We start from the raw sequence: 20,899 nt of genomic DNA on the forward strand, positions 1-20,899 counted from the left end.
TACTTACAAACGTAATACTATAGAAGTGTACCATACTACCAGATTTGCAAAAATATAATAATTCCTTTTGATTTTGATTGTTTTATAAATGTACTATATCAGTGAGACACTGATTACATATTATACTATAAAATATGTTTAATTGTCACACATACCACATACGACCCAGTAGGTATAGTGAACATTTGATGACTTGAATAGAATAAATACTTTCATGAGAAATTTGTTCACCAAAAAATTTATTTTATATTTTTATCGATTAGTAGGTGCCTACAAAATAAATATGGTAGGTAATTCAAATGTTACAGTTTCAATATATTTTTAATATAATTTAATTTAGTTTAACACTTGACGACCATAGTTTTTAGACAAATACAAGTGTTTTGGTAAATATAAAATACCTACCTACGTAAGTAAAAAGTGTAGGTGTAGGATTTGCTACAGCTGCGGGTTATTTCTGTGATGTCTAATAATAATAATTGAAACGTCGAAACTCAGAATAAATTAAGTCGCACGTTTGCGTTAATTAAACTAGTTCCTATTCTAAAAATAAGAGTATCCGTATTATATTTATATACGATAAAAAGTTGGAGTCTAAATTAATTATTAAGGTCTAGAAACTGAAACGGGTAAACAGACCTTTTTGTTTTTATAAGATAAACATAATACTTGTCTGGTGAAACTTATGCGTAATTTTAAAAGTAATAATAGCATGAAAATATTATATAGGTTAGTACCTACTAATCGAAAAAATAATATTGTTTTTACCAAATGAAATAGACTAAGTACCTACAAACTACAAAGCTATATGCAGTATCTATTTTATGGAAATATGACGACTGATGAGAGCACTTTCTTGGTTTCTACAAAACTGATGTAATTTTTGGAAAATACTAAAACATTTAATTTATATACGTTTAAATGCATTAATTCTATTTAATGGTTAATATTCTCGATTTTATGGTACCGTGTACAATGCAAAATAATTTAATTGTTCAAAAACCTACAATCGTGTTTTATATCGAACGTGTTACCCAACCCTTTTTGAATATACCTAAATCATTAATACATTTCGTAAATCGTAGTTCAAATTAATGTTTCTCGATTTTAAATGATTTGAGAGAACTTTACCATTTATTTGTGTTTTATCAGAAGTTTTTTATGCATGTCATATACATATATATATATATATATATAGGTATCATGTATTAGTCGTATTACATTATATAATGTTTAAAGATATAATAAAATCATTTAAATTGCAAATGGATAAATAAGCCTAACAGAATGATGCAATTTACTGTCTATATCTAATATAACAGATAGTAATAACTAATAATAATAAATCAACTGCAGTGAATAAAACATACGTATCATAGGCATAAATTAAAGACACAGTAAACAGTAAACACTCATTAGAAATCTCAAAAAGTACCTATTAAGGTTTTATAAATCATTAAAATTTAAAATGTATGCGAGTGAATAGTATTACAACATTTTGCAGAGCAGTACTCCTCGTGTGCCACTCTACTTGGCTCATCTAAACTTTAAATACTTGTAACTAATTAAAACTACTCGTTTGAAATTCTATTTTTATTACTAAAATTCCAGGAAAAAATTCTCTGCTTTGATATATAAAATTAAAAATGTTCAAAAAAAGAAAATAACTTAAAAAATGATAATATTAAAAGATGGTAAAAAAAAATATGTATAAACAGAATGTATTTTCTTATACGCCTACATAATCTATTATTTTATTACAAATATAAACTTACTATGTCACCCATATAAATTTAAAGTTCTTTTTATTAATAAATAAAGTACCTGAACGGCTAAATTGGACATATTTGAAGACATCAGCTTGAAGAAGAAAAATAGTCTATTTTATGACCATTTTTAAATTTAAATTATTTTTATTATAAAATCTTGCATTATTTAAAAATTAAAAATTTATTTATTTTTTTTTTACAACCATAAAATACCATTGAAAAATGTAGGTATTCATTATTCATGTAAATAATCTTTCATAATATAAAGTTTTCTCCATATCTTTTAGTTTAAATATTTATAGTTTAACCTATAGTTGTATTGAAGTTTACCTATTGACTGTGTGCCTTTATTGCTTTAAACTTTAAAGCAATTTAATTTAATCATGTTGATAGTCTGATAGTTTATTGTTGAACTAATCCTTTTTCTATAATAAAAAATGTGTAATAAAAATAAATTAATATTATATAAGTATCAACAAGTTTTTCTTCCTAGGCAATTAATTAAAAAATATAATGTCATATTGCTAGATCAATTTCTTTTCTTGTTGGTTTACAAAGCAAATTAAAAATTACATAAGCACATATAATAATATATATTTAGATACTAAAATATGAATTGTCTATTGTTATTAATTATTTTTATTATTAAATTACAAAATATTTAAAAAATCATGTAGGTAATGTTTTGATTTAAAAAAAAATACTAATTAAAACTGATTAAATGATAATATATTTTAAAATTAGTTTTTATATTATTAAAATATTTTTTTAAGCTTGTTTTACAGTTTTTAGTTTAATTTAATTAAACAGTTCAGCATTATTTCTTTAAAAGAATGAATTATGTATTTATGTGAAAATTTAATTGTTCTGGTCCCAGTGTTTGTTTGATCTATTGCGGAATAGATAGTTGTATTTATTGTCTCTTACGTGCGATATTTGAAATGATACTCGTACATTAAAGCTTATAAAAAGAAAGAACCATACTTACGTTATATTATTTAAAAGTTTAAAAGTTTACATATTTATTAAAAACATTGCAATTAAAAGTCTAAATATGTTTATAGTTTCAAGTTATAACTTATAAATTATAATCATCTGAAATATAAATAATCGTATTATATTAGGTTTAAATAATATATTTTTGAGTATAAAATGAATAGACCTAATGCCAAACATAATGATTAACATTAACATGATATTTCTTTTGAACATTACATTAAGATTTTAAAATTATAGTCTATAATTTTCAAAATAAATTAATCCATTGTTTTAAATAATATTTTATGAATAACAATTTATAAAACTATAAAAATAATAATATTATGTTGATTATATAAATTTAAAAAAATTTTTGTAATCACAATCATTTAATTTTTCAATTTTCTTGCTTCATCTTTAACAATATACTTATCTAATTGTTTTTCTGAATTTGGATCAAACTGAGATAACTCACGAAATTCCTTATCTCCAACAAAACATATTTCATGTCCATCCTAAAAAATTATAAATAAATTGAAAATTTTACATTTTCATTTGTATTTTAATCAAACATTTATAACTAAAAACAATAAAAACAAAATACAATGATTTATCATGTACTGAGTCAATACAACTTACAGGATCAGCAAAAATTACCACGGACACTGAAGCTTTTCCTGGTGTGTCTAAGGTTACGAAAGGAGTTAAAATTTTATATTGATTATTTTTAGCATTTTCTTGGTAACTTTCTAAATCAGACGTAGGAACTGAAAATGCTATTCTTCCATATGCTGTGGCATGATTAATTGGCTCCCCTGAAAAAAATTATTTATTTGTATTTAAAGAACATTCATATTTATAATATATATAGACTAATAATTCAAAAATACCTAAGAAAACAAAGAAACTATATTTAAATTTTACCAATATCTCTTAACTTCAGTTTAGCTTGATCTTCGCCAAATCCTAATTCAATTAAAGATTCATTTTGATTGAAAATGTTTAAGCCAAGTATACCGTTCCAAAATTTCATAGATTTTGTTAAATTAGTAGACGATAACATGACATTTACAACAGGATCTAGAATAATACAATTTAATTAATATAAAATTAAAAAGTTTCTAGTTTATATAGAACAATATTCAGTTATTTATGAAATGGGAAAGACAACTATACAATAAATAATTTATCAAATAGTTCCATAATTTTTTATGATAATTATCTTTAAGATGAAGAAAAACATCTGCTATTCACAAAGTGTGTAATTAGTATGATATACCAAAGTAATTAAAAATTAAAAACCAAAATGTTAATTATACAAATGTATAATAATAGTGCTACTAATAAGTATTAAAACATTACTTTAAAAAAACTAATATAAGATAAAATATATTAATAATATTGTAAGAATTTACATTTTACTAAATACTGAAAAAAAAGCATTTTACAATTAATATACCCAATTAAATGTTGTTTCATAGAAATAATAAACTTTGTAAAGAACAAGAATGGCATTAATGTAGTTATTGCAAATTTGTTAATTTATTTTTCAATAATAATATAGTAGAATATACTGCATTGAACAGATACAAAAACATAAAAATAAAATTGGTATGTACTTAAATTCCACAGTGTAAGACAATAAAAGAAAAAATAATTAAGCAAAACTACAAGTTTCAAATTAAACTATTCAGATAATGAAAAATATAAAAATATTTCTAGCCACTTTTATGTTTTTACTTTTTAAAGTACTATAGCCATAAATTATCTAAAATCTATTAAAAATCTTTTTATAAAAATGTACATACTACCATAGGCACCAAGTTTTAAAAAACTTAATGGGTTCCTTGGTATCATAGACATAAATGTACAATTTGGGGGATGGGGTTTAGCCCTTGGTCAATATAATGTCCCCATAAAATCCAATATTCTAATGGATACCCAATACCCTATAATTATTTCAATGAGTGACTGAGCCCCTGGGCACCCATGTAAATGGTGCATACTACACTCTTACACAATTTAACCACAAATTATTTAAACGTACAAAATCTAATTGATAAATTTTTAATTTTTATTTAATTTACCTCATCTATTAAGATTTAATTTGTATATTTTATATTTATATAATACTTAACATACACACCTTTATCAACAGGTTGAGGTTCATCAATCACATAAAACTTATATCCTCCTGGCGCTACAACATAGGACATGTTATCTTCAACTTCAACAGGCCAACCGAGCGATTTAGCATTTTCTAATACTTTTGAAGATTTTAGTGTTATTCCAAGGAAATCATTTCCAAGCTTGTAATCATCAACACCGTAGTTGTAAGTAAGTTCAATTACAAAATGAGTATCTTCTGGTCCATATCCGATCATAGTTTTACTCCAACGGTTGTCATATGGGCTATAAAGATTAAATTTATAGTAATTATGTAAAAACTGATTGAATTATAAATATCTTATATTATATATAATGCATTTTAACTAAAAAATTACCCATTGCATGCCGCCTCACAACCTTGAGTGAATTCTTCGTGTCTCAGTACCTATGAAAAAAAAAGGTTGAGGTCATTGAAGTAACTCCTTCGATTTTTGGAAATAATTACTTTCATTCCCAAAAGTTCTCTATAAAACTTCATGGTTTTGGTTCTCTCGGCTATTTTGAACACAAAATGTAATGCACGTCCAGCCATCTTTGGTCAGATAGTAGATGCTTCTGATTCAATGCAAAAATATCAAAAACAATTTCCTATTAAGTGTCTTTTTTTTTATGTCGACAAAAAACACGTCGAAAATATTCTCAATCAAAGCGAATGAAAGTTAACAAGTATCAAGTAATTAATTTAGTAATATAGAAGATAATAAGTAGTACCTACCAAACACCGGACACTAGTGTACACACTACACACTTTACGGTACACAGTAATGCTGGAGGGGGTCAGGCAGACAAACCGGTTCACTGTGATTAATCTAAAATTAAAATGATAACGTCATCAAAATATTTCGTTATATTTTATTATATCTATAGCCAATAGTCACCTAGGTGTAAGTATTAAGTTATAACTTACAACTTATACAGTACTTATTTTCCATACGTGTAAAATAAATCATATTATAAAAATTTAAAAAAGATTCATACAATCATAAAACTATAAAAGTATTAATAACATTTATATAATGTACCTTGTAAAAAGATACCTTTTTACCTGTTTATTTTAATTAAATTAATTAAATAGGTACCACAAATACAAAAAAAAAAAATATGTTTTACTTTACTTCCACAATGCGTAATCTAACATACCTTTTACGAATAATATGCTTTTTTTATTTATTCATTAAATAAATAGCTTATGAGTTATGATATTTTAACATAATATTAAACAACTAATGATTTAAAAATAATTATATAATAAATATATCGTGTATAGCAGAGTACAACAATTAATATTTTTTAAGGGCCACATTAGGAATCTGAAATTTTTTCGCGGACCATCAAAATTCTAAGTACCTACCTACGTATATATCATAGAATATATTATTTATTCTTTGTCTGCGGGCCGGATAACATTTATTTGAGTGCCGCCATTTGATGACCCCCGGGTGTATAGATTAATAATAATTACGGTTTGAGTAGTTTCCTCGCCAAATAATTATTCGAAAAAAATGGATAACGAATCAACAGAACCTATTTTTCAAATACATGTTTTTTCAATTTAATATTTATGACAACAATCACTATGACGATTCTTATAGTTTATTCTAAATTTCATCAGAATACCTAGTGCTTACTTCACAATAATGTCTAAAATATAAATGTATTGTTCTTTGACGTAATGATGCTTAACTATATAATATAACTAATATGTAATAAACACAGTACAAAATTATGTATTCTGTGTCTGAAATAAACAATGATAATGCCAACAAATACTTAATAAATATCGACTTTGGTGTCGTTCAAGTTGGTTCCGTTCATAAAAGATCAATCGACGTAACTAACGATTTAAAAGCAAGTCCATGTTTTTTTTTCAGTTATTATAAAAAACTAAAATGACTATATATTATTTTCATAGGCCATTATATATTCTTTTTTATTCAATGGTTTTGCACAAAATAAAAATTTTTAAATTATTGGATAAAATACGAAGAATGTTTAAATAAAACAATAATAAATGTAAAAGTATCTACATATAATAAATTAATATTATAATATATTATGATTATTTAACTTTTAAACATTAAAAAAATGTATGTTTGTATTTAATTAGTTTAACTTCATGTTGTAATACCTATTATATAGGTACATTGTTATATTAGGAGCCTATAATTTATCTGTGTACTTAATATATCTTAAAGAGAACATCGATAAGAAATAATGTAAGTACCCTTTATTATTATCATATATCTATTGTTCATTTTTAGAAAGTCACAAAATTTAAAGTAAAAAATAATAATGAATCAATGTACTTGGCCGATTCGATTGAATTTGAACCGTCAAAAACTCCACGAATATTTCCAAACAAAAAAGCGACTTTTACAGTTATATTTTCTCCAAAATCTGTACTCGTTCAAAATACGTTAGAGTACTTCACACTATTTTCGACAGACGATAATATTGAAGAAATTTATGATGAATTTGATGAGTGCGAATCACAAAGTGAACATAGTCATGTTGAAATAGCACAAAAAGTCACAGTACGAGTACAAGGATCATGTTACGGTAATTGCAGTAGTTTACACTAAATAGTAAATATTAAATATTTAACTGTAATCACACATTATAACGAATTGAAAACTTTATCGTATGGTACGTAATATAATAAATATTTATAATCAACGAAAGTACGTACAGTTTATCCATATGTTTATAATAGAATAATAGGAACCATTCAAATAATATTCAATAAAATATATTAAAAAATTACTATGATTATACAGTACTGTACATAATGTAATTTGTCTGATCCTATAACTTTAAGGCCCATCAGTGAAAATTTCACCAATCAAAGTGTTTATGTGCCGATCGGGAAGAGATGAACCAATTATCAAGTCAGTAAATCTAATAAACAATTCCAAAATGCCCGGGCAGTATCACGTACAATATGATTGGACAAATTGTCCGATAAAATGTCATCCGTCATTTGGAGTCATCAAAAATCGAATTCAAATCAAATTGGAACTAAAACCCATTCAAATCGGATATTACTACAAACGGCTTTATATTCTAATCGCGTACCATGTAAGGTTACATATACACCCTATATGGTATATTATTAACTACATTATTTAGTGGCCATATTAAAATATATAATATTATAGGTACGTATACATTACGTACAAGGTTTAGATCCTTATACATGTTCATATAACAATACCATCCTATAGCCATTTTTTTTTTATTAAAATATTAAATAATAATATGTACTTAAAGGTACGTATTTGTATTTTAGTATTTCATATTTTTGATATCCTAAGAAAATTATAAATTCGTATTTAATTATTTAACGAAAACTCTATTTATAATGTACGGGGCCGTAGTAGCGCAACTCGTTTCGCCCAAAAATTACCTTTCTCTTTTCGATCATGTCCTTTTTTTTTTACCAAATATAATAAAGTAGTTTCCTTTTTTCGCCTAAAAATAATTTTCACTCACGGTTTCACGTTCAATATTTTGGAAGGATTCCTTCAATGTTAGTTTAATAAAACCATTTCACATAACCAAAGATTTAATAAATTCATATCGACTTAACATCTCTTCTATTATATTGTTGGATTTTATTTTCGTTTTTTTAACTGACATTCTTTTACTTTCCTATCTTAAAAAATATATTGTAAATGGATAGTATTTTTAATTCATTATAGGTACATAATTTTAGACTTATATTATACAATAATTATTTTAATATAGATACACAAAAATAATATATTTTTGAAAAGTAATAAAAGCCGCCTCTTTGTAGTGCTCTTTGAGTTATACTAAATGACTTTATTAAAATACTTCTGAGACAGTTATTTCTAAAATGTTGAACTTAAAATTGTGAATGAAAAGAATACAATTATTTTTATGCGGAAAATAGAAACTACTTTATCATATTTGGTCGAAAAGAGTACCGCCCGGCCATAGTCATTACTTCACCACCAATAGATAGAAATTCAAAAATCTTGTTCGGTGGTTCTAAAGGGTATAACGTATATATTGTATATTAATGAATTTATGATTTTATATTTTATGGTTTAAGCATCCCGTTTACATTGATATATACGCATTTTCTGGTACGATGAAAATGGATCCATTTTCGTACTTCAGGTCACCGTTCGGACCATTGCCAAAATCTGAAAACAATTACACCGAATTCTTTAAAGACGTCGCGCACCCAAGGAACGATGTACAGCACCTAGTAACCGTATTACCGAAAGAATTGCGATTCGGTTACGTAAAGAATACGAAAACCTTGGCATTTAATGTACACAATGATTCAGACACGATGCTATGCATAAACTGGATACATGGTAAAGCATTAATACAATTTTAATCGTCGAAAATCGTCGTATAACCATTACTACAAATCTGTTCAGAACAATCAAGTACACGCATATCACATATCACACATCGTATGTTTTTATACATACATATTTACTTATTCGAATAAACAAACATATAAGTCCTTTTTTTACAATATGATTCTTTTAACAGAACCCGCTTATTAATTAGAAAAAGTATTCACTACAGGTTGATATAATATATAGCTATACATATAGCTGTCAAATCTGACTGAATCTGAATGACAAATTTGTTTTAATCTATCAATTGTTTATTTATTTCAACTTTATATTATTACATTAGACATGTTTCATTACTACGTTATTACAAATTAATATAATATTTTAGCCTACCGTCCACTCGTCAAATTAATCATGACATAATATATATTGATATAAACAACAAAATATATTGTATGCAAATAAAAATTACCACGAATCCCGGTCTTTAAAGACGATTTGCCTCATAGATTTTAAAACTTCTAGACCTAAATATTAAAGTGGTTGTGATGTTTATTATATAATATATCCCTTCTCGTACACAGAACCCTGTAGTGATAATCCGTTCACGATAAGTCCAAAACAGTTTTATATCAATAGCCACGATACGAAAAGATTGAAGTGCAAGTTTCGACCAAAAATCGTTCCGAATATTTACTTTGTTGAATTTGAAGCAAATGTTTATTTCGGAGTCACCGATTCTTTACGACCATTGGATTGTTACACTACATATGATGCATTTCCGAAGCCCACGTACATAGTTCCGATGAACATTTCATTAACGGTCACCGGTACGCATATAAATGGAGCAAATCTATTTAATGTAAGACACTCATTACTAACGTTTTTGAAAACAAATTATGCTTTTTAAGCTTTTTTACTGTTTTAAATGACAATACACATAATTAATTTTAGACAAATAGTTTATTAGTTATAACTTTATAAGTATTTATTTAAAATTTGGATAAGCGGAGTTTTTGACCGTTGACGGTTGACCAACATTTTGGGAGGTGCCCACAATTTTTAGATAAAATAAAGAGTGTTTTACGTTAAATGGATCATCCGGTATACATCCATAATATAAAATGTATTCCCGTTTGCCTATCATATTAATTTAGATGCGATAACATCAATGAATGCGTACCTATTATTATATAAAATTATACAAATATCTAGGATATTCTTCCGAAAAGCCTTTTAACGGATGGAAATCAACATGCAAACTCAACAACCGTGTGATAGTAATGCCACCAACCGTGCCAACTTCTACACCCGTGTTCGCCACACTGTTGATTAAAAAAGTCGTCCGAGTGCCAACGACATTCGAATTACGACCGCCTAATAAATCGTAAGTCGAAATGTTAAGTGATTATGGTTTGCTTATCAAGAAGACTTAACCTAACCGGGGAGGGGGTGGTAAGAGGGCGCAGTTGCACCCACGACAATTTTTCTAGAGGGGAAAAAACATAATTTTCTACGTGTAAAGACTATACCAAACATTATTTTTTATATAAATTTAAATAGAAAAAGAAAAAAATAGTTATAAGCATTGTAATTTTATTTTGGATGAGCTAATTTCTAACAGTTCTTTTTTTAAAAAAACTTTATAAAAATAATATAATTCATAACACGATGTAAAATTGTCTCTAATATTATCATCAGTGCGGAATAATATAAAAATAGGTATCTACATATTATAAATGTATAAGATGTACCCCAATTTAATGTTAAAAATTGAAATGATTATCAAACTACATAAAAATTAATAATAATAAAACTGGAAATAAAACCATTGAATAATATTATTATTTTGATTTATCATAATTTAAATTTAAAGAACCAATAATTTATTGACTTTTTGTACCTAAGTTATATTTATTATTTGTGCACACTATACAATACACAGAAGATTACATGTTTTTATCTGACTTTCGCAACAGAAAAATAATTCATAGTTTTAATGTCATAATCAACAACGACATAAACTATAAAATATCATGAATCCATAATAATTAATACTACCTATATATTAACATAATGTTGTACGTCTGTACAGTTTAAAGTCTTAAAATGTTATAATTACAACTTTCAGTTTTAATAACTAGAAAAAAAAAACAAATCATTGCAAACCACAGAATGTTAAATAAATGTGCTAAAAATTGTAATACATATATATAAAATATGGTCTATAGATGTATACTAATTGTTTTTAACACATACTATACCTACATCTATACTTGAGCTCATTAGATAGAAGGTACCTAGTTGGTAGTATTTATGCTATTGGCCACTACAACTATACACGCTGACAAACATTTCCATTACAGCAGAGACATTGGCACAACTAGGAAGATACACAGGGAACTTGTGAACCCCCCAAAATAAAAACATTTTTCTATTGAAATTTGAATATTTATCATTATTAAAATGTTTTATACTATATCAGGGGTGACAAACCTACGGCACGCGTGCCAAAGGTGGCATGAGAAAAAATTGAAATTATTACATATCTATGTCTTTATAAGTTTTTCAATCAGACTTAATAGCCTTAATATGATAAATAGTAACCAGTGTAATGAAGTATTTGAGTATCGGTTATTTTAAATGAGTTTCTAAGTATAAAATCCTTTTTATTTGAAGTATTCAATGATGTTTTTTTATTATAACTTTTTCAGCAATTAAATACTACTAATTATATCCATTTTTTTCCCTATAGAAAGATAATTCTCAATGACATACAAATTGTTTTTTAATTTAATGACCAATACAATATTATATTGACAAAAATCATAATGATAAACATCAAAATTAGAATAAACAGCAAAATAAATATGAATATTTTAATAGATAGAGTAGAGGACTTTTAATATTTGAAAATGTATTTTACATGACTATAAAAACAATAGAGTTAAAGATGAATACGTTTTATGTTAAGAGGTTTTTCTGGGATCTATGTGCTTTTTAGATCTGGAGTTTGTGAAGCAATAAGAAATGCTATTTCAAAAGATAAAATTGTACAATTGCCTCAATTTATAGTTGATACAATATTCAAGGTTTAAAATTTCCAATCAGAAAAATTAAATTTAAGTAGGTAAGTACATAATATGAACAAAAATGCATATTTAATACATTTTTAGCAGTACCTACAAAGCTACAAGTCCTCTACCCTGATAAACTAGTAATAGTAAAAAATAATTACTATCAAACAACATCAATCATTACCTTAATAATACTAGATATAAATCCAAATGTGATACAATAACTTCAAAAAATATTTAAAATTAAATATACTTTCAAAGCTAGAAAAACTGAATTATCTTGTAATTCACTTAAATCTAAATGTATTAATTAACATTAAGTATTAATTTCAAATTGGTAGTAAACCTTTTTTTATGTTGTATATTTGCTAAAATTTCGAACAAAACTTAATAAAAAATGGAAAGCTAAAGAATCAAACGTAAATAATAAATACTTAATAGAGTAGTATTGAATAGAGTGAAATATTATGAAAAGACTTGTTAACAGTTATTTGATAAGATATCAATTTTATCAAAAAATTCAACAGTATGACCATTTAAAGGGTTAAAATAAAAATTGTATCAACTATAATTCACAATACACACATATTTTAAGTCGAATAAATATTATTATTTATTATAATGCGACACGGAATTAAATAATATTTAATCCAAGTTATGTCTGAGCAACGAGCATTATACATGTGTCTCATTAATCAGTATATAATCCATGATTTGATAAAACACTCAAAAAGATTTTTTACATAAATTCTTAATATTTTAAATCTAACCTTCTCGAGACCTAAATATTCCATCCACAGACCCAGTCGCTAAGGGTTATGAAATAAAAATCTTAGATAGAAATTACCAATCTATATGAGATACATACTATTATACTACAGAAAGTTAGTAGTTATTTTTATCTGTATTCTGACATTCTGTGATTCTACTAAACACAACAAATATGTATAATTACTATAATATTATATTATATTACTAAATAGGTACTACTATACTACTTTATAATTTCGCCCATGTGCAATTTTTACTTACGTTATATGATATTTGTACTTGATAATCACTTTAACGACTCAGTATAGACAGTATAGTAATGGTTACCTACTGATAATCCCTTTTAACCGCGTCTAAATATCTTATAAGCAAGAAAATTACTGTAGGCCAATAGGTACTAATCCTTATCTCGCATGGGTTTACAAGTTAACTATAATATTATTAATATTAGGTATATAAGTATAATATGTATAGGTACTCATGAGCACTTTTATATTCAGCACCGTCAAAACATATAGGTTATCACTTATCATCAACAATAATAATTAATATTTAAATATACATAAATGACATGTATAACGTATTCCACTACAAGTAAACTATCAACGGATACATATGCTTGAAAGTTGGAATCACGATTAAATATGTTTATCTTTAATTTTAATATATCTAATATACATTTAACTTTTAATTATATTTTAAAACGTGGTTGGAATCTAGAATACCTGCAGCAATTCTGTATTTATATCTTATAAACATTTATAGTTAATATATTATGTTTCTTATAATTTGTACATATATTACTATGATGATAACTATACCGGCAGTCAGTGGTGCAACTAGAAAAAAAATTCGGGAAGGGTTACATCATTACAACATATATACATAAGATAAGTAGGTACATAGGTTATTACTAGACCTCGGAGAAATTTCGGGAGGGGTTACAACCCCTTAACCCCCCCTGGTTGCGCCACTGCCGGCGGTACTTGATATTTTACGTACTGATTTTAAAATTATAAATGTTTACATTTTAGAATGTTTTTAGCGAAACCCATGATGGGGATGATATATAGCGATTACCAAATTGTAGTGTTTCAACTGATGAAAACGAGCAATAAAGAGTCGCTTTACGCCGAACGGTGGAGTGTAGTATTCGACGGTTTCGATAATAATTCGGTACAGTACCTTTAAAATTAATGATACCTACACTAATTTAATTCGATTTCAATAGCGTATTATTTGTGTGATACACGTGACTACGTGAGAAATGAATGAGGTAATACCCCTTCTTTTAAATGAGTCATAAGCAATTCGAATTGCATAATTAATAATAATAATTGTCATAAACTCGTCATTTTGGTAGTTATATCTTATATTTTATATTTTTATTACATAAAATTTGAATTACATATTATATCATGAGATAGTAAATGTTGTTGAAAAGAATTTTTTCTGAACTGAATAACTATTATGCCATAATCGATTGTTGAATGGTAATTTTAAAAATAGGGTTATGTGACAATTGGATTTTTTTATGTAGCGGAGTATGCTATGTGCACATCTAATCTAACTTACATTATATGGGCCTTTTCAACCCCCCCCTCCACACACATACACACACACAAATAAACGAAAACAAAAACAAAAAGTTTATTGAGTCTAATATGTACCTCTATAAAGTAAATGATAAATTTGAATAAAAAAATCTAATTGGTTCTAGGTCAGCATAGATATCTACGCGAGTGCAGAATTCGGGTGCGTGAAGATCGGCGAGCGGAATCACGTGGTTGTGCCGTACGACGTACAAGTGGGTTGCGAAATGTGGGACGAGCATGTGCCGATAGTCAACACGACCAGACATAGGCTACGGTACTGCATAGAAGTGAGTAGTCAGCATCACTCGGTGAACAACGAGGTGATAGAATTTCTGCCCACTAAACGTCGTAATTCGTGGGGTTCGGGGATCAGAGAAGAAATTTGTGGCGAAGAGATCGATATTGAATATGAAAATTATTATACCAAATCGGAAATGGACGATGAATCGGAAATGTTGGATGACGGATCGGAAAAAAACGCCGAATCAGAAATAGACGGGGAATTAAATAAATACGCAAAACCGAAAAAGAACATCCTACCGGAGAAACACGACAGGTCGGAAAAAGACACCAGACCGGAGTACACTGAACCAGAGAGAGAAGCTGGACCTGAAGAGGACGACGAAATTTCAACAATGGCGAATCAGAGCTATGACGAGTATTCAATCAATTCTGCAACGATGTCTGTGAGGAAGCTCGAACGACTGTCATCGATGTTGCGAGGTGATGTAGATAGATTCGAGAGGACAACATCGTGGCCGTTTGTGTTTGCGTTCGATGTGTTAACCGGTGAATTGGGGCCTAACGAAAGGCGCAACTTGCGATTATCGTTTAGTCCGACAGAGTGCTTGACGTATACGGCTGACGCGATATGCTATTTGACGTGCGATCGCAATGCATATCCCGAAATCTTTAACGTGTTACCCATTACCATCCAAGGCACCGGATGCAAAACGCGATTCCAAGTGAGCTTAAAAATCGTCACCATCAATCACCGTTGGGTGTATAAATTATTAAAATGTTTTTTAAAAACATTTGAACGAGCAATAGATACCTTAGTTTATATAAATTTCAAAATACCTATATTTTCTTTTATAAATTGGTTGTCATATTAAATTTCATATTCATAGTAAAAAAAATGTAGTACTCATATAGATGGAACTTTGATAGTTATATGTTATATACGTACATTATTATAATAAAAACTATCATAAAAAAAAATGAATGTTTTAAAAAATCTTTTAGTGTAAAATGATATATAAATATACCCATATTCTTTACGATATAAATATGCAAATCTTTTCGAAGTATAATATAGAAAAATTACTAAACTTGTTTGGAATTTACTTGTACGTAACATGTCTATATTGCGCATAGCCGAAAAATTGAGTTAGGAAGTTCCTAAACTAAATTGCAAAGCTGTGATTTTTTCTTATAAAAGTTTTAATAAACCGAGGATATATCGTTTATTTATGGATAATATTTTCTTTTAAACATCACAATTTATTTAATTTTTGAAAATTCTTGATTACATAATGCTGTTAGAAATATTGGCCAATTGATCTTAAATTTGTACTTAATTCTCCGAATGAAGTGAATAGTAAGTAAACAATAACGTTGAGGTGTCCAAGTCTCCACCCGTGGTCACTCTCGTCACTCGTGAATTACACTATACCATACTATTAACATACGAAAAATAATCGGTTTGTAATAAAATTTATAATATAACATAACATAATATTATGTATTCTGAGTAGGACCGGATAATAAGGATGTGATAGCGACCACACAGTATTTATTCTTTAAAAAATAAACGGTTCATCTTATTTCTTTGACTTAGGTCACGCCAGAAAATTGTAATTTGAATAATGTAATAATAAACACAGAAACAATACAAAGATTTATAATCGAAAATAAAAATCGTTCTTACGCAAAAATAAAAATTGTTATAACTCCAGAAAGTTCTATGATTTGGCCTATTCCTACGTGTAAAATGAATCCGGAAACTTTTCGATTCACACCTCAGCAGAATCAGTGTGTATGTTATTCTTTTTAAATTTTAACATTCCCAATGATTTCGTGCGTAAACTTTTATGCTACGTTATTTTCAGAAAATGGATTTATCCATATATCCTACAGAGTTGGGATTTCAAAAATTTTTCGTCAACATACAGTTTGATCCTAAAGTGGAATCTTATCCGGAAAATGATATTACAATAACGGTCAGTATGAACGTGATAACGTGTACATTGCAAATATTGAGAATATCTAACGATGCTGTACCTTATTTCGGAAGATTGGCTTTGAACAAACTTTTCCATTGCATAAAGTAATTATAACAAGTATTAACAACAAGCCATACGTGCGTTACCTATCTATAAATAAATATTACTGTTAATTATATATATAAGCATATAAACACAAAACTGATTACAGGATAAATAACGAACTCGATAAAATCTATACAAAAAATACATCACCATTAATATGGACTATACCTGCAATTTCTGACTCGAGCACTTTTGACATTCAGCTATATAATTTTTCGAAAGTACCAATAAGTTGGGGAATAAAATACAACGAATGCATAAAATGCACATCGAAAAACAAAAACAATAATAATAATAACCTCAAGAACTGCAGTGCTCTCTCTAATAAATGTGTGCACTATAAGAGTATAAGAATGACTCCGAATGTAAACTTGAAAGTAATTTAAAAAAAATCCATTGTTATTACTTTTGTAATTCTTTATTCTTAGTTATTTAATACTTATGACAGTAACTACATTTTAGATGGATAATTTTTCAAAAATAAAAATTGAATTAAATACTATAAGTAAAGAAGAAATTAATTTGAGTTATAAATGGTCAATCGGATTCTATAAATCGCTATTATATAACACCGAGTTGTTAATAGAACCTAAAACATCCAAAGACGGTTTGATTTCATTTGATCCAAAATACGGAACAACCGAACAACTAGAATTCAAATTTTTACCAATATTCATAGCTCATCATAATCCACCAGCACAAGTTTATTATAAAATTATCTTATTATATGATCAATGATAGTTTAATAATAATTCATACTTTACAGGCTTTTTGGATATACAATAGCAATAATTTCAATGTAACATATTCTATAATTGATGATTCATTAACACCCGCACATCCATATTTTCGTTGTCTAAACCCAAGTGGAGTTTTCAACTCCAAATCAGTACATCCAATACTATTTGTGTTTTCCCCTGACAGACTATGTGCGTTTGAGGTACTTTTTGAAAAATTCATATAATTAAACTAAATTTCGAATAAATAAAATTATGTTTTTATAGGCTACCATCATGTTATTAACAAATAATTATTACAGACGCAAAATAACCCTTTTAGGACAAGGTGAATCTTATACTAGAACTACTATTTCACCGGGACATGGTTTATCATCGTTTTTACCAATTCAGAATGATAGAAAAGTATTTTTATCAACGGAAAGTATAATACTTAAACCAATGTTTACACAATCAAATATTAAATCCTTGTTTTGCCTGTATAACAACAGTGATGAAGAAATTATCTACGAATGCAAAGAGTATTACCTATGATTTTATTTTTTACTCGATAAAGATAGATGAACAAACGATAGTTCAATTATAATAATATGTATATTGTATAATGATAATAATAATAAACATTAAAATAATATGATTTAGGTGTACAGTCGACAAAATACTAAAAGCTATTATATGTCCGATTAAAGGAAATTTAAAAAAAAATAGAAGTCAAATATTTGAAATATCCATTACTAGTTATAATGAACCAGCCATCTTAACAATAATGTTAAATATTAGCTATATGTTAGTTTCTCAAATTGAAAATTATGAACGATCGTTAAGAAATTATAAGAAAAACAAGGACAGACTTGAAGGGTATTTTAAAATCGATGAATTTGGAAATTATAAATCAGTAAGAATTTTAAATCTCTATCTATAAAATACATAGTATAATTTTATTTTTATTTAGTTTACAAAATGTTTACTTATATCTAATTAAATTTAAAAAATAAAAAAATACACTTATACATAATAATCTTTAAATAAATAAATACAAATAATAATCAAGACCCAAATTTAAATGTCTTAAAAACCATTAAAAAATGCTCTTAAAAATAACCAAAACAAAAAAAAAATTACAGGCGCAAAACTGCACAATATATAAGAAAATTGCTACTTTTTAATACTATTTTATACTTTGTCTTTTCTAAACTAACTAGGTAACATTGTTACTGTAACAATAATAATTTAAAAACAAAATACCAAAATTTGTCATGCACAATTAAAAGCTAGTACACCAACTGAAAATAAATGTGATTGCGATATATACATCTCATATTTCGTTATTTGTTTGTACAGATGAAAAATACCTAAAACCTATTAAAACAAATATTATGAAAATAATATTTTTAACTTACTCTAAAACACATATAAATTATACGGTATAATATATTATTATATCTAATATAAGCACTAAAAAGTAATATGACAAAAATATGCTAAAAAAAATACTCTAAAAATGGAAAACACAGAAACATAATATGTAATATATTTATACGATTCCGTGTAATAGAGTGTGAATACCTATCTAAAGTATAAAATATGGCTTAAAATAAGGCTAAATATTTTTCCACACTAAAAATATTAAATATTGAATAATAAAAAACGCTAAATACTTAAATTATCTTCTCTATCGTTATATCGTTCATTTTTGTAGTTTCTATAACTATGACTGTAACATGAGTGGTTCCTTTTCAACGTTTTTATTTTATTATTTTTTTTAATTTATAGTATTTTATCTTATAACATAATAATATAAATAGAAGTCTTAATTATATTGTTTATAGCTAATAGTTGATGTAACATCAAAGTTAAGATATTTATTACAAATTTTACAACTTTATTTTCATACTATGAAATGTGAAACTATAAAAGTATAAAACTAAAAAATACCTACCGTAAAATAATTTTAGAAATTAAACATGAAAATAGAAAAACAACCCCAAGAAAAACATTTAGTCCTGTATGCTTATGTTAGAATAATCGATGAATTTAGTAAATGGATAAATGAAGCAAAACATAATATAAAAAAGCATAATTTTCAACAAGAGAAAAGAATTATAAAACAAAAATTAGTCTCTTCAGATAACTTTCAAAACATTTTATGGTAAATTATAATTAATTTATATTTAAAAATAATTATATTTTAATATGGTTATTGCGCCCGACTGTTGCAGGGATGTTGTAGATAAAATTTGCTCAAAAGAAATTGAAAACAAGCCATTATATTATTATCAACTAAAAAATTCAAAACAAAACTATCTAAATGATATACCAAAAACAACGAGAAATAATTTAGAAATAATTTTAACATCACTTATTAAAGACAGTTTGATTAACATATTCCCATCAAATACGTGGAAACACTAATAATGAAAATATAGTATACCTTTACAATGTACCTCTACCTATACTAACAAATATTTCAAGTATAATAGATTTATTAATTACCAATTTATTAAACTAAATATAATATTTTCTTATTTTTGACTTGCCTACTTTTATAGACATCTATGCTATTAAACTTTTATATTAAGCTCCTAAAACATCATAAGACATCAGTACATCACTATTAAAAGACTTTTTTTATTGACCAAATTGTTGTGAGATTTATTTAGATACTTAACATTTAATTCGTAAAAACTAAATTGTAAAATAAAATTACCTTTAAATTAAATATTGACAAGCCGATAGCTTATGATATTTATGTCAAATACCCAATAATGTACATATTATATAATATGTAAATTATATATATAAAGTATGTCCATTGTCCATGGTATTAGTGCATTACCAATACAATAATACAAACTTATTAAACTTATTTTTATAAACGCAAAATTACACTTTTAACAATATTTTTAGCTCAAAATAAGCTGGGGGTGCTAAGCACTCTCTGGCACCTCCGTGGACTGCATGTGCGACAATGGCAATGTTATTGTTTTAAAACATACTTTTGAATTGTATACATTTATAATTTATATAGTATATACATATGTAGGTAGGTTGTATCTCAATAATTTAATGTAATGTATAGGTACGTATATTGTATATAATCGATAAATTGTCGCATTGAACATAGGTTAGAAGT

At 26.6% G+C, this 20,899-nt stretch overlaps 2 protein-coding genes across 3 annotated transcripts; one reads left to right on the forward strand and one right to left on the reverse strand.

Annotated features, from left to right (window-relative positions):
• Positions 1 to 2,731: 2,731 nt before the first annotated feature.
• On the reverse strand, positions 2,732 to 12,792 carry LOC113551683 (glyoxalase domain-containing protein 4). 2 transcript variants are annotated; one of them, XM_026954076.1, is made up of 8 exons: positions 12,518 to 12,792; positions 5,632 to 5,725; positions 5,362 to 5,471; positions 5,252 to 5,301; positions 4,894 to 5,159; positions 3,672 to 3,827; positions 3,387 to 3,562; positions 2,732 to 3,262 (listed from the first exon to the last, which is right to left on the reverse strand). In XM_026954076.1, exons 3-8 carry the CDS (start codon positions 5,446 to 5,448, stop codon positions 3,137 to 3,139), a joined length of 861 nt encoding a protein of 286 aa, XP_026809877.1. In that variant the 5' UTR covers positions 5,449 to 5,471; positions 5,632 to 5,725; positions 12,518 to 12,792; the 3' UTR covers positions 2,732 to 3,136. The 2 variants fall into 2 exon arrangements, with proteins under 2 accessions (XP_026809877.1, XP_026809878.1); XM_026954077.1 differs by having other exon boundaries at positions 5,362 to 5,468; positions 12,518 to 12,668.
• LOC113551681 lies at positions 7,818 to 20,178 on the forward strand. The gene is made up of 15 exons (XM_026954072.1): positions 7,818 to 7,994; positions 8,995 to 9,265; positions 9,841 to 10,086; positions 10,472 to 10,643; positions 14,139 to 14,280; positions 14,825 to 15,664; positions 16,540 to 16,737; positions 16,811 to 17,028; positions 17,136 to 17,406; positions 17,492 to 17,731; positions 17,796 to 17,969; positions 18,034 to 18,287; positions 18,409 to 18,661; positions 19,722 to 19,915; positions 19,986 to 20,178. The coding sequence occupies exons 1-15, from the start codon at positions 7,833 to 7,835 to the stop codon at positions 20,176 to 20,178; spliced, it is 3,828 nt and encodes a 1,275-aa protein (XP_026809873.1). The 5' UTR covers positions 7,818 to 7,832.
• The last annotated feature ends 721 nt before the right edge of the window (positions 20,179 to 20,899 follow it).

This window comes from Rhopalosiphum maidis, chromosome 2 (genome assembly GCF_003676215.2).
Source record: "Rhopalosiphum maidis isolate BTI-1 chromosome 2, ASM367621v3, whole genome shotgun sequence".
Classification (NCBI taxonomy): domain Eukaryota; kingdom Metazoa; phylum Arthropoda; class Insecta; order Hemiptera; family Aphididae; genus Rhopalosiphum; species Rhopalosiphum maidis.